The sequence below is a fragment of the Hipposideros armiger genome, unplaced genomic scaffold (assembly GCF_001890085.2).
Source record: "Hipposideros armiger isolate ML-2016 unplaced genomic scaffold, ASM189008v1 scaffold_519, whole genome shotgun sequence".
Taxonomy (NCBI): domain Eukaryota; kingdom Metazoa; phylum Chordata; class Mammalia; order Chiroptera; family Hipposideridae; genus Hipposideros; species Hipposideros armiger.
The window spans coordinates 1,196,953-1,209,762 of NW_017731869.1; the positions used below are offsets into that span (position 1 = coordinate 1,196,953).

The 12,810-nt window shown below is 39.6% G+C and overlaps 2 protein-coding genes across 6 annotated transcripts in view; one reads left to right on the plus strand and one right to left on the minus strand.

The window, feature by feature from the left end:
• Nucleotides 1-6,340, plus strand: part of GPLD1 (glycosylphosphatidylinositol specific phospholipase D1) — a 52,587-nt gene extending 46,247 nt beyond the window's left edge. The window contains exons 19-23 of the mRNA XM_019668168.1: nt 1,888-2,067; nt 2,432-2,592; nt 4,008-4,034; nt 4,159-4,209; nt 6,237-6,340. Of these exons, the coding sequence (XP_019523713.1) occupies nt 1,888-2,067; nt 2,432-2,592; nt 4,008-4,034; nt 4,159-4,209; nt 6,237-6,323 (506 nt within the window). The 3' untranslated portion in view covers nt 6,324-6,340. The remainder of the gene's footprint in view (nt 1-1,887; nt 2,068-2,431; nt 2,593-4,007; nt 4,035-4,158; nt 4,210-6,236) is intronic.
• Nucleotides 6,341-6,427: 87 nt separating this feature from the next.
• Nucleotides 6,428-12,810, minus strand: part of MRS2 (magnesium transporter MRS2) — a 49,369-nt gene continuing 42,986 nt past the window's right edge. For 2 of the 5 annotated variants that reach the window (XM_019668175.1, XM_019668169.1), the window contains 3 exons: nt 11,992-12,105; nt 11,260-11,365; nt 6,428-7,214 (listed from right to left, as the gene is read on the minus strand). In XM_019668175.1, coding sequence (XP_019523720.1) covers nt 7,132-7,214; nt 11,260-11,365; nt 11,992-12,105 — 303 coding nt within the window. In that variant the 3' untranslated portion in view covers nt 6,428-7,131. Of the gene's footprint in view, nt 7,620-10,657; nt 11,366-11,991; nt 12,106-12,810 lie in introns of those variants that run through there. The other 3 variants (XM_019668171.1, XM_019668170.1, XM_019668172.1) reach the window with 3 other exon arrangements.

Here is a 12,810-nt window from a genome sequence, read left to right on the forward strand (position 1 = left end):
GTTCCCGAAAGGAAGCATGAGAAGGGAATAAGGATTTTCTTTCAACTTTTCTTGATACTTTGGGTTTTCACCCTGAATATTAATGGTTGTACTTGATAAAACAGTTCCTGTGGGGGTTATTGTGTTAGGTCAGGTTATTTACCCTTATGTTAAAGAGCCTCAGATTGCTGAGCTTTTATTTCTAACTGCTATTGCTGGTTCTGCTTTGAGCAGTTACTTCCAGTTGACAATCAGCAATAAAAGGCATAAGGTTGTCTATGAACACAGTACTGGTTTTACCCACAGTACTAAGATACTGATGCGAGAGCATCACATTGCCTGGCTCACAGTAAACCTCGCAGAGAACCAACCCCAACCCATAGATGCTATTGGTTTTTGGAGAAGGTACTAATTCCTGAAATCAAGGCTGTGTTCCATATGATTAAATGTATAGGCAAAAATATAACTAGCTTTGTTTTGAAGTTGTTCAAAATCCATTCATTTCGAAACACTTATGCAGTCCTTGTACCATACCAAGCGATGCACTGTTTTGTGCTAACCTGCCTGGTCCTACCGCTTACAGAAGTGACAGCATGATACAGGAACATGAGCGAACAGAAAGCAGTGTTGCCCTGTGATGGAACTAGGCAGGCAGTAGGCAGTGTGGCACGGGAGCACGTGGGAGCGAGTGGCGACTACTCTGGACTAGGGAGGTAAGGAAAGGCTTTCCAAAGGAGGGGACAGGAGCCAAATTCTGCAGGAGTTAGCCGGCAGAGGGATGAGAACAGAGTGAGGGGTGTAAGGGAAGGGGTGTCCATTTCAAACAGACAGCATATGTTCAGAGGCCCAGATTTAAGAAATATAATGGGCTGTGGTTTAAATTTCTGATGGGTGCCATATGGGTGAGAAGGGGGAAGTGGCCCCAAACACTGGAGCCATAAGTAGGAGTTAGATTCTGTAAGGTCTTGTAGGTCTATATGTAAGGCCTTGCCAAGAATTTGCACTTTACACAAAGGGCTGTACGAGGTCGGACAGTTAAGTTTGCGAACTCATCCTAGAAAAAGTACTAAATACCTCATTGCTGGATATCACTACGGTCACCTTTGAAGTACTCCCCTGGGGAAGGTATGCACCGACGCCAGCGCCTAGTCCACTCTTCAAAACAATTTTGGAACTCTTTTTCTGGAGTGGCCATCAGAGCTGTCATCGTTTTATCCTTCATGTCCTGAATGTCATCAAAACGTCTTCCTTTCAATGTTTCCTTTATCTTTGGGTAAAGAAAGAAGTCATTGGGGAGCAGATCAGGTGAGTAGGGAGGGTGTTCCAATACAGTTATTTGTTTACTGGCTAAAAACTCCCTCACAGACAGTGCTGTGTGAGCAATGTCGTGATGCAAGAGCCATGAATTGTTGGCAAAAAGTTCGGGTTGTTTAACTTTTTCATGCAGCCTTTTCAGCACTTCCAAACAGTAAACTTGATTAACAGTTTGTTCAGTTGATACAAATTCAAAATGAATAATCCCTCTGATATCAAAAAAGGTTAGCAACTTTATTGCAATAAGTTTGCAAACTTAATTGTCATCCTCGTTAAGTCAGGAGAGTGACACCGGCAGTTTGTGATGTAAAAAAAGATGGTTCTGTGAAAAGTTACTGGAGGGGTAAGACAAGATTTGAACACCTGTTTGGTGGGATTTCACTGAGCTGATCCAGGGTTTGGGTCTGTGCCCAAGCTAGCTGTACCTTCCTAACCAGAGTTGACTGGCACTAAAACCATCTGTCCTGTGTGACTCTGAGTGATCTGTCAATTGTGGTATAGAAGCATGAAGCAAGAAAAGGATTTTATCCAGTGTTCTACATCCTATCATCATTCTTGTGATGGCAGCAGGAACTGTACTGTGTTTTATTTCAGATGATGTGTCTAAAATGGGATTCCTGGCCATGACGTTGCACCAAGGTGGTGCCACTCGGATGTATGAACTGTCATCGCTCGACTTGCAGCCTTCTCTGCTCAGCACCTTCAGTGGAGACCGCCGCTTCTCTCGATTTGGAGGTGTTCTGCACTTGAGTGACCTGGATAATGACGGCTTTGGTAGGAAAGGAACAGTGCCTCTGGCCAAGAACTGAGTCCCTTTCCCCAGTAGACTGTCCTCTAACTGGGTCATCTAGGCTCTGCCCTCACAGTTGACAGCACACTGGCCCAAGGGCCTTTAGACAGATTTTGTGGCAGGTAAGACCACAGCCAGTGTACTAGAGTGAGTTGTACTTCTTGAAGGTGGTAATGTGAGTCACATCAATTACTGATGAATGATGAAACAGGAAACAAAAGCCTCTGTAAGGATGAAATCCTTTTATTTGTGTGTGTGGGGGGTTGGGTTAGGATCTGGCGGTGGGACAATGGAAAGGATGACAGTGAGGAGTTAGATACTTCCTTCTGCTGGTTTCATTGTTCACAGATGAAATCATCATGGCAGCTCCCCTGAGGATATCAGATATAACCTCTGGGCTGATCGGGGGAGAAGATGGCCGTGTTTATGTATATAATGGCAAACATACCACCTTTGGCGACATGACAAGCAAATGCAAATCGTGGCTGTCTCCATGTCCAGAAGAAAAGGTAGTGTTCTCATACAAAATTGGGAAAGGATAGCTATTTGTTGATAACTTGTTAAATCATGTCCTGTTAAATCATGTCCACTGTAGAATTCCTACAATTTTTACTGCAACTTCAAAGTCCTGGGGGTCATGACACAATCCCTTGGCTATGTTTTATAGGCACATCTGCCTGCATTCTTGCATCTCTGCAGCATTTGCCCCTGTAGCTAACGTCCAGTTGGACCTGTTGTCACTTTAGTCCTTGGTCACACTTGCCACTGCTTGGCTAGGAGCCCACAGCAGAAGAAAACAGGCCATGGCAGTTTCATTAACTCCTACTATTTCCTGTTTCATTAACTCCCAATGCTTTGTTTCCTGGGCCGAAAACACTTGGCCATTATTATTGGGTTGTTGGAAAAGTCATGACATATTTTTTCTATGTTTTTCGTTGCAAAAATGTGTCATGACTTTTCCGGCAACCCAATATTTTCAAATTAAAAAATCATTTTTTAACTTGCAAAATTAATAAAAGTTTATTGTAAAAATTTAGAAAATAAAAAACAGTACAAAAATAATTAAAAATCATCTACTTAGAATTCCACTCTGCAGAGATAATGCCTATTAACTTTTTGATGTGTAGTACGCTTCTAGAATTTTTTTCTAAGAACTTAAAATACATCTAATCCACACCAAAGTTTTAAGTAACTATTATGCCCATTTATAGATTAAAAAACAAATTGAAAATCAGAAAGGAAGTTGTTCCAGGTCATAATGCTAGGAAATGGCACAGTAAGGACTTGAACCAAAAGCTAATGCTAACACACTCTTAACCATTACACTATGTGTGTATATATTTATAACAACTGTGATCATATTGATTTCATATACAATTTTGCAACTTGATTTTTTAAAAAAAATTTTATTGGGGAACAGCTCCAAGTCAAGTAGTTGTTTCAATCTAGTTGTGGAGGGTGCAGCTCAATGGCCCATGTGGGGAATCAAACCGGCAACATTGGAGTTATGAGCACCGTGCTCTAACCAATTGTGCTAACCGGTTGCCCTGCAACTTGATTTTGTTTTACCTACCAAAATAATGAGAACATTTTTCTATGTTGTCCTACATTCTTACATATTTACTGGCTGCCTAGTACTTTATTTGTAGATAAACCATAGTTTAACAATTATTTAAATTACTATTAGTCACTTAGTCCACTTTCAATTTTCATTTTCATAAAAATGTTATAAACATTTTTATACATCTGTTTTTCTGAGTTCAATTCCTGTAAGGGGAATTTCCAGTATCAAAGGGTATGCACATTTTTAAGGATTCTTGAAAAAAATGTAGAAATATGATTGTAAGGGTCTAATGAAAATTGGTTAAAAAACCCCACATGAACAGTAATAACATTGTCTCCCTTTCTCACCATTTTCTTTCAGGCCCAATACGTACTGATTTCTCCTGAAGTAAGTACCTCCTGAAGGAATGAAGAAAAGAAAAACTACAAAAAATGCCCTTTCCTCTTATTTCAAACATAAAATATTATGGTATGTCTTCAAGAGACCTTAATAAACAGAATCTGTTTTACAGGCAAGCTCAAGATTTGGGAGCTCTATGATCACTGTGAGGTCAAAGGACAAGGTAAGTCCCGAGACTGTACTTCTAGTATTTGTTCTAAAGCTGGATTTGGGGATGATATATCATTTTGTTCATATTTCAGATTTTCTTTTTTATTTGAAAAATAGAGGAACACAAAGAATTACATTCACACATACTCCCATCACTTTTTTGAAGAAAAGTTCCCCAATTTCACCCTCTGCAGCAGGGCTAGCCAATCACAGCTGTGGGCCAACTCTAGTTGGCTGCGTGTTTTTGTATATGTAGCCCATGAACTAAAAATGATTATTACATGTTTAAGCGGTCAGAAAAAAACAGGAAGGAGACTACTGAAAGTTCATGACACATGACTTTTCTATGAGTGTTCGAAGTTGGACTGGGACATAGCCATGCATGCTCACGTCTTCACGGCTGCTACTGTACTACGGCAGGTGAACAGCTGCTCCGGAGACGGCTGTCCCAGAGCCCAAAATATGTATCATCTCGGCCCTTCACAGAAAATTTGCTGACCCTTGCCATACTGGATAACCATTGCTAATATTTTGGTGTGTTTTCTCCTGGGCTCAGTTTTGGTATGACTTTAGATAAACATCTAAACACACATACACACTTCTTGTCACTGTTTCACTTTCATATACTCTGTGTTGCCTCTTTCCAGACAGGTACATATAGAGCTATCTGATTCTTTCTAATGCTGCATAGTATTTGATTGTCTGGATACCATCTTTTATTTCCTTGATTCACCTGCTCATAGACATTTACTTAGTTATTTCCATTTTGTTTTTTTTTTACTATCTACATAATTGTACAAATATCCCTGTAGGTGAAATTTTAGAAGACTGCTAAATCAAAGGGTATGAGCATTTTGAATTTTGATACAGAAGATCAAAGGGTTTTATCTTATGATATACCGCTAAACCACTGCTTTCATTCATTTATTCAAATGGATACGATGTTGTACAGAACTGTGCTAGGCTGCGAGAGGTATAAAGAGAAGACAAAGTCTCTGCCCTTGAGAAAAAATAAGATTTATACACATGGGAAGTTAAATAAAATGCAAGTCATTATAGGATTAAGTGCTAAAGAGCAGTGTGAACAGTAAGTATCAACTGTAGGATGAAGGGCTTGGGGAACCCAGTCGAAATCTTAGAGCACATACCCAGGTCTGTAAGCTGTGGTAGGCGCTGCGACTTGGCTTATGAAAACTGTGTTGAATTGCCCCATGCTTTAACCCATTTACAAGCAAGCCAGATAACAAAAACTTAGGGTGAACCACAACAGAAGAGATTGACTGTTGTTTGTAGGAGGATTCTCAAAAGGTCTGGTCATAGGAATAGTTTATATAATAAGCTTGGCTTGCATTTAAAGTTTTATGCGTTTTTCCAAAAATTACACATTATCAGGAACCTATGTATTTTCTAAAAAGTATACTCATATAACCATTATTTACACCAACAGAGGAGAGTAGTATCTAAAAATAATTTATATTTGATTCCTTTCTGTACACCACCATAAATTCACCTTCCTAATGGTCAATATTAAAATTTCTTTACTTTCCCAACACATAACTGGGATTGAACACACTGAAGCACTCTGAGTATAAAGATAAATCAGATAAATATTTTTAAACAACAGACACAGATGAGGATGATCACAGTAGCCTTTTTTTCTGAGACAAGTAATAAATTTTACTTCTATGAAATGTGAGCATTAAGTAATGAAACTGATAGTAAACTAGAATTAGGAGGGCTCCCCACTGACTGAAGCATGGGTTTCTGAAACCTCTTGTGGGGCCGCCTTCAGTCAGCTCGAGAGCTGACAGGGCGGGAAGCACTGCATGTGCGTTATGAGCAGTGTCACCCTGGCACAGGAGAGGCAGACAAACCAACCTGAGACTTGGTCCCTGTCCCAGGCACTTATAGACTTGGTGAAAATGTTCAAGCCAGGGGGTCTGGCCCATAAAGTCTTATTCATCTTTCTATCTGCAGGCTCCTGTACTAGAGCAGGAACTCAATGTTATGATGAATTAATGAATTCTCTGTCTTCTACAGAACCAAGTTGTCATTGCTGCTGGAAGGAGTTCTTTGGGAGCCCGACTCTCTGGGGCGCTTCACGTCTACAGCCTAGGCTCAGATTAAAGATTTTGCTCTTTGTTTCTAATGTGCCCTGCCCTCTCTTGTGCTGAGTCATCTCCAGGGTGCGAATTCTGAAGGACAGAGTGGCACATCCAGTGGAGCCTTGGTAGAACCTCCTAGACGGTGGTGAGGCTCCTGGGAGTAAAGACATACACTAACAGCCAGACTATCAGGAAATTATGACGACATCAGAAGTATGTGAAATCGCAGGCACTCTGGTTATTCATGTCACCGGCTAAGGTTTGCTTCCCTGGTACCTAAACCTTCTTTCCTAACTCACTGCCTGCGCTTAGACTTGCTGTATAACCTCTTTCCTGTTCTACTGGAATACCTATGTCTTTCTGATGACTGGAAAGGCCTCTCTGGTTCTCTTAGGAAAACCTCTGTACACTATTCCTCCTAAAAATGCCCTTTTAAAATTGTTGACCAATTCCAATCAGAGTGAAACAAAGTGTGTAACATACAGGAAAAAAACAAACAGGAGGAACAGTACAGTGAGGAGAAAAGTATGGGGGAGAGGGATGACCTCACAACTCCAAAGTCACCTGTAAATGATTTGGTCCTTTCTTAATGAGGATTATTGCATTTTTAGTGTTTCATATAGTGAAGGGCAAATATAAAAATTAAAACTTATCACTTGCTTTGTAGAGAAGGCTGCTCTAACAGGTGATGAACCTAGTGACTCTCCACTAGTTTTAAGTTATCCCAAGAAGGCCTTCGTGACATTAGGATGCCACAAGTTGTGCTGACGGCACTAGAGCAGAAAGGAGAGAGACCTGGCCCGAGAGCCGAAGGCTACTTACAGTAACGATCAAGTAAGTGAGGGACCGAGGGGAGTGAAGCAGCCTTGGCTTTCTGTGCTCGTCCCGGTGGAGTGGGTCTCATCTGCCAGTCCTGCAGTGTGGCACATTTAAGGGAAAGGAATGCACCATGGGGTTTCAGCTTCATCAAAAATTTGCAAGCATTATTATCTGTAAACTGTAACTAGTTGATTCTGTATTAATTAGGGAGAATCTCTTTTTCTGACATTAGTGAAATGTACAAAAGGAGAAAGCAAACGACAAGAGCCCTTCTCTTCTCAGCTTCTCTAGGGGCAGATTAGAGACTGGTCAAGGGAAGCAGGAATCCAGCTGAAGAGTAAAGTTAAATTAGAGATCAAGGAAGAGCTAGAGTGAAAATTGTGAGCACTGGGTATCTATAGGAAAACAACGTAAACGGGAACATACCTAGTTAGCACCTCTGGACCACTCCTGGAACTGTCTCATCTTTCTTAAGGAGGTATGCTAGCTGCATGGCTCCCTATGGCACAGCAAAAAGCACACACACAGCATTTGTTTCGTTTGGGCAACAATTACAGCTCAACCTATTTGAAGAATTATTTTTAATTAAAAGGAAGTTTACTTTTAGGGAACCATAAATTACTTAGCTGTTTTCATTTATGAGTTGAGAAGTCTGAGTGTAGAACAAACTGAAGATATAGCATTTTAATAAAGATACTGCATTTTAGTAAAGGTCTGTTTCTCTCAGTACTGGGTCTTTTTTATCAGAAGGATGCATGCTTTTATACTGCCATTACTATATAAAATGGCTATGTTATATTTCGCTAAATGATAGGGCATATCAATGATTAAACATGATCATTATTTACCTGAGGATTAATTTTTCTCAACGACTGAAAATACCAGCTGGCAAGCAGCAGGTGGGGAAGGCTAAAATTTATAAAGCTGGAAGCAAGCTTTTCGTATAAGATATAGGATACCATACTAACCTCATATTCAAAATTGATATAAGTTGTACTCCTACTGTTAAAAGTTAACCTACGGGCCAGCCGAGTGGCGTGGTGGTTAAGAGCTGGCTTGGGATGCCAGAGGGCCCCGGTTCGGATCCCACATGAGGGCCAGTGATACTGCCCTCTACAGCTAAGATACTGAACAGCTCAACCTGGAGCTGGGCTGCCATGAGTCGCCGGCGACAGCATAGGCTGCAGTGGGTTGCCATGGGCTACCGTGTGTAGCCAGCAGCCAGCGTGAGCGGCCAGCAGCTGTTGTGAGTGGCCGTTCAGAAGCCGGCGACTGATCTGCCTCGCCCGGGAAGAGCACAATGATGGTGCCAACTTGGGCCAGTGAAGCAACGTCCTCCACAACTAGACTGAAGAACAAAAGGACAGCAACTTGTCTGTTCCCCTTCCCCCAATTCCCCAGCGCTGTTCCTAATCCCCAATTCCCCAATAAAAATCTTTAAAAAAAAAAAAAAAAAGTTAACCTACAAGTATGTGACAAATATGTAAAAACCTGGCATACAGAAAAAGAAAAATAACACGACAGTCTAATGTATTATCCCAATAAATTAAATTTTCACTCCATTAAGTATTAACTATAATTCTAAGCACTGGTTCTGAAATGCTTAACAAAATGGAAATCCTTGTAGTTTTAATCTCTCACTAACACAAATCAGAATTTTTACTTAAATTGTATAAAGTACCTTTATTTCAAGATATCAGAACACATTAACATATTTGCAATTTTTGTCTTTCTATTATCTATGTAACAATTTTCTTCAAGGCTAAAAGATCAGAATTGTTTGATGCCTCTGTATGACAGACCTACTGTATGACAGACCTAACAGATTAAGTATGACTTGAAATGAGTTTGGGAATCAACTGAGGTCTCTGAGTTCCTTGTTCCATGCGCCATCCATTAGATCACCTCCAAAGGTATTACTAAAGTAAATCCCAAGTTTAATATTGCAATTCCAGAAAAACAAAGCTATGTTCAACTCTTGGAATAACTCACCAAAATAAATAGCTTTTTAGTGATATTGTTTAGTGGTTATCAGCCTGTTTATCAAGAATAAACCAAGTGTTAATAGCATCCAAAAATGACATCTGTTCTGCCACATTTCCTTAGAGGCCTTCCAAAGACAAAGACAGTCTGTTAAGAGTCCTTGCATGTGTACATGTTAAACAGTGGGTATGACTGCTTGCTTACTTATATAACTGAGTGCTTGGTATTCTATCACCTTACTTTCAAAGAATAGCTTATGTGCTGAGTCTATTATTTTAATTTAAAATTTAGAACTGAACTTTGTATTTTTTTTGGCATAGGTTGTTGTACTATTTAAGAGAAACTTAATTTAAGAAGCATCCTGCTATCACCAAAACAGCTAACATTTGAAATCATACTTGACTTAATCACTTTGGAGCATTTTATAAACTATCAGTAAATTACCTTTATCAGACTTGTGAGGTAGTTACATTTAATTTCCCTTTTATTGATGAGACATGACTCATCAAAAAAAAAAATTATTTCACCCAAGCCCACAAACGAACACAAAAAGGAAAAAAAGACCAAAACTCTATCCTATGCCCGATCTTAGCCAAATCACATTTTACTCTCTGGGTTCCAATTCTTTGTCACATTTAAGTAATATTTATTACCTATTTTACAGTGATAAGACTAAAAATAGCAACACAGTGCTTTGAGGTATGCCAAAGAAGAGTGCCCTGTGAAATCTGCATATTATCGGACAGATGTATAATGCCAGAGAGTGCTATAGTCACATGCCAACCATCACACCATAAAGCATAAAGCATGCTCCTTAGTGCTCTAAGAAAAATCCAGTCTGTGCTGTGCCAGGTTCCCTCTAATGGCTTCTCATAACGACACATGAAAGTGGGGAAAACTTCACATTTTCCTTCAAATCAGCTAGAATACCATTTTTATTCCTATCACCAAACCACTTGGTAAATGGACCCCTGAACTTCCTATGACACCATATTAAGGTATCAGGTGCACCCCTGCCCCCCCCCCAACCCCCCATCATCAGGATATGCGTATTTATGCTTTTATCACAACTACATTTATAGTACAAAAGTTGCTCTGGGCCCTCTGGAATCTTCCATGCATGCTACTTTTAGAGGCAAGTATAACTGTAATGTCCTATTGCATAACTGCCTCTAACCTCCAGAAACTATAAAAAAGATAGTTCAGATGTGAAGGATAGCAGCTTTGAGACACACGTATCAGCCATTTGGTTGTGAAAACAAAAAGGGATCACAGAACTGGAGTTTCTTACCCTCCTGTTTTAGGAAGCCTTCTGAGGAGTGGGCATACAGAGTGTAACTGAGCTATACACACATTTTCCTTTCTGGGGGTTGCAGTGACACAATCATCTAATCTAAAAATCCGGGATGACCAAAGCAGCTATAAAACAGTAACAGAATGGGAATACCTTCTTTCAACTCTACTTCCAAAGGCTTTAATTATAGCCAAGCAAAGAAAAAATAGTTTCAGGAGTCAAGAAAGTGAAGTCTTGATTAATTGGATTCCATATAAAGATGATGTTAAATTACCATTTTCTTCTTTTTATCCACCTTCTATAAAAATGGGCAAATATAAGAAAATGAGGCCATGTCAAAGACTGATATAAAGCACAAACTTCCACACAAACTTCCAGAGTTTTGTTTTAAGGCTAATACATATTTTGCTAGCTTTTCAGTCACCTGAGAGTACAGAAATTCGCAAGAACATGATTCCCTGTCCTAGGAGCTATGGCTACCTGATCTGATAACTGGGTTTGTCAAGCTTCCAGGCTTTGTTCGGCATGAAATTGCACTTTTCTTCATATGTATAAAATAACATCTATATGATAATGTATTCTTGTGTTAATCTCTCCATGCCCCATGTCTATAAAAACAGCTGTTTAAATTAGCAGGAAATAGAAATTTGGCCTTTTACAGAGCAAGCACTTTAGTTCTTAGAATTCTGAAAATGCAGTTAAGTTCTAGTATTATACTGCCATATTTTTACCATCAGACAATGTAAGTATCAGTGATTTTTTTTTTCAAGTCTCTGACTCTATAAAAGAAAATAATGAACAGTATCAGAAGTTTCCTGTGACTACCATAAAAAAATTTAGTTTTCACCAAGTTGTTACTAACGGTTTGTTAGGACACTTCTGCTTGATCCAAGTCCATCTGGCCTGAAGTTGTGTTTCATTTCTATTCTTCTATCTGCCTGAAGAGTCTTTTTAGGTAAAGAGGCCATCTAAATAAAGCAGGAAGAGAAAATAATTTTAGTTTGTGCCCTTAAAAGAAAAGCCATGTGACTACTAACTGAGGGAAAGACTGCAAAGCCACATGTCAGTATTTTAAGTATGTACTTATTCCAGTGGTATAAAACACAAGTACAAAGGTAAGAAAAGAAGGTAAACTACTATGTGAAGGGTGAAAAGGATAACTATTGCATTGTTCTATACACCTGAAACAATTAAAAAAAAAAGGTAAACAATAATCTTTTCTTAATGAGAACACTATAAATGTTTTTTCCATTTCAATTTTGGTTATGATAAAAACTGCACCAGAATTACTAACATCTGTCTAGATGTATAATCCTTGTCACAGTGTTCCACACAAAATAAATATTTCAAACTTATTTAGTGTTCCAGGCACTGGACTAACAAGTGTTTTACATATCTTAACTCTTACTTACTTAATACTATGAAACAGGTAGTACTGACTTAACTGACAGATGGGAAAACTGAGAGGCTTAAAAAAATTAAATAACTTGAGCAGAGCCACAAAGCCTGCAATGACTTAAGCCCAGGGTGTATGACTTTAGAGCCCATGGTTGTGACCACTCTACTCTACTGTTGTGACCCAGGCCCTTCATACCATAGGAGGCAAAGGAGCTTCTAGCTGTCGTCCAAGGAAAGACAGCAAACGCCTCCAGATTAGGCCACTTCCCATAAACATGATTCCTGTAATCAGCCAAAACACTCTATGGTCCTAAAAGAGAACACAGTTAATTTTAATCACAAAAGGGTAGGTTCTCACCAATAAAATTTCCTGAACTATTATTGCTGTAGAGTTTAAAAGGAGCCTTTTATTATTTCTACAGCTCTTTCCTATAGAGAGGAACTAAGAACAAGTACCTTGACAGCACATAGAGATCAAGAATCAGAAAATAAATCAAAAGGGAAACATGATTTTAAAAGGTTTAAATATTTTTTAATCACCTATATGTCAAACTATTGCTTTTACTTTGTGTTTCTATCCAGCCTTTGTTTACACGCACACAAATTTTAACAGTTATATAGGACATACAATTTAAATTTTTTGCTTGTAGCAAGAGTTCCCAAACTGAGCTGAGGTGCCCTGGGCATCACAGTGACATCTGTGGAATGCCATGAGAACTGCTGCTCTTCCATTTTTTTTTTTTTTAAAGATTTTTACTGGGGAATTGGGGGATGGGAACAGCACTGGGGAGTTGCGGGGAGGGGAAGACAAGTTGCTGTCCTTTTGTTCTTCAGTCTAGTTGTGGAGGACGTTACTTCACTGGCCCAAGTTGGCACCATCATTGTGCTCTCTCCGGGCGAGGCAGATCAGTCGCCAGCTTCTGGACGGCCGCTCACTGCAGCTGCTGGCCGCTCATGCTGGCTGCTGGCTACATACGGTAGCCCATGGCAACCCACTGCCACAGGAACTGCAGCC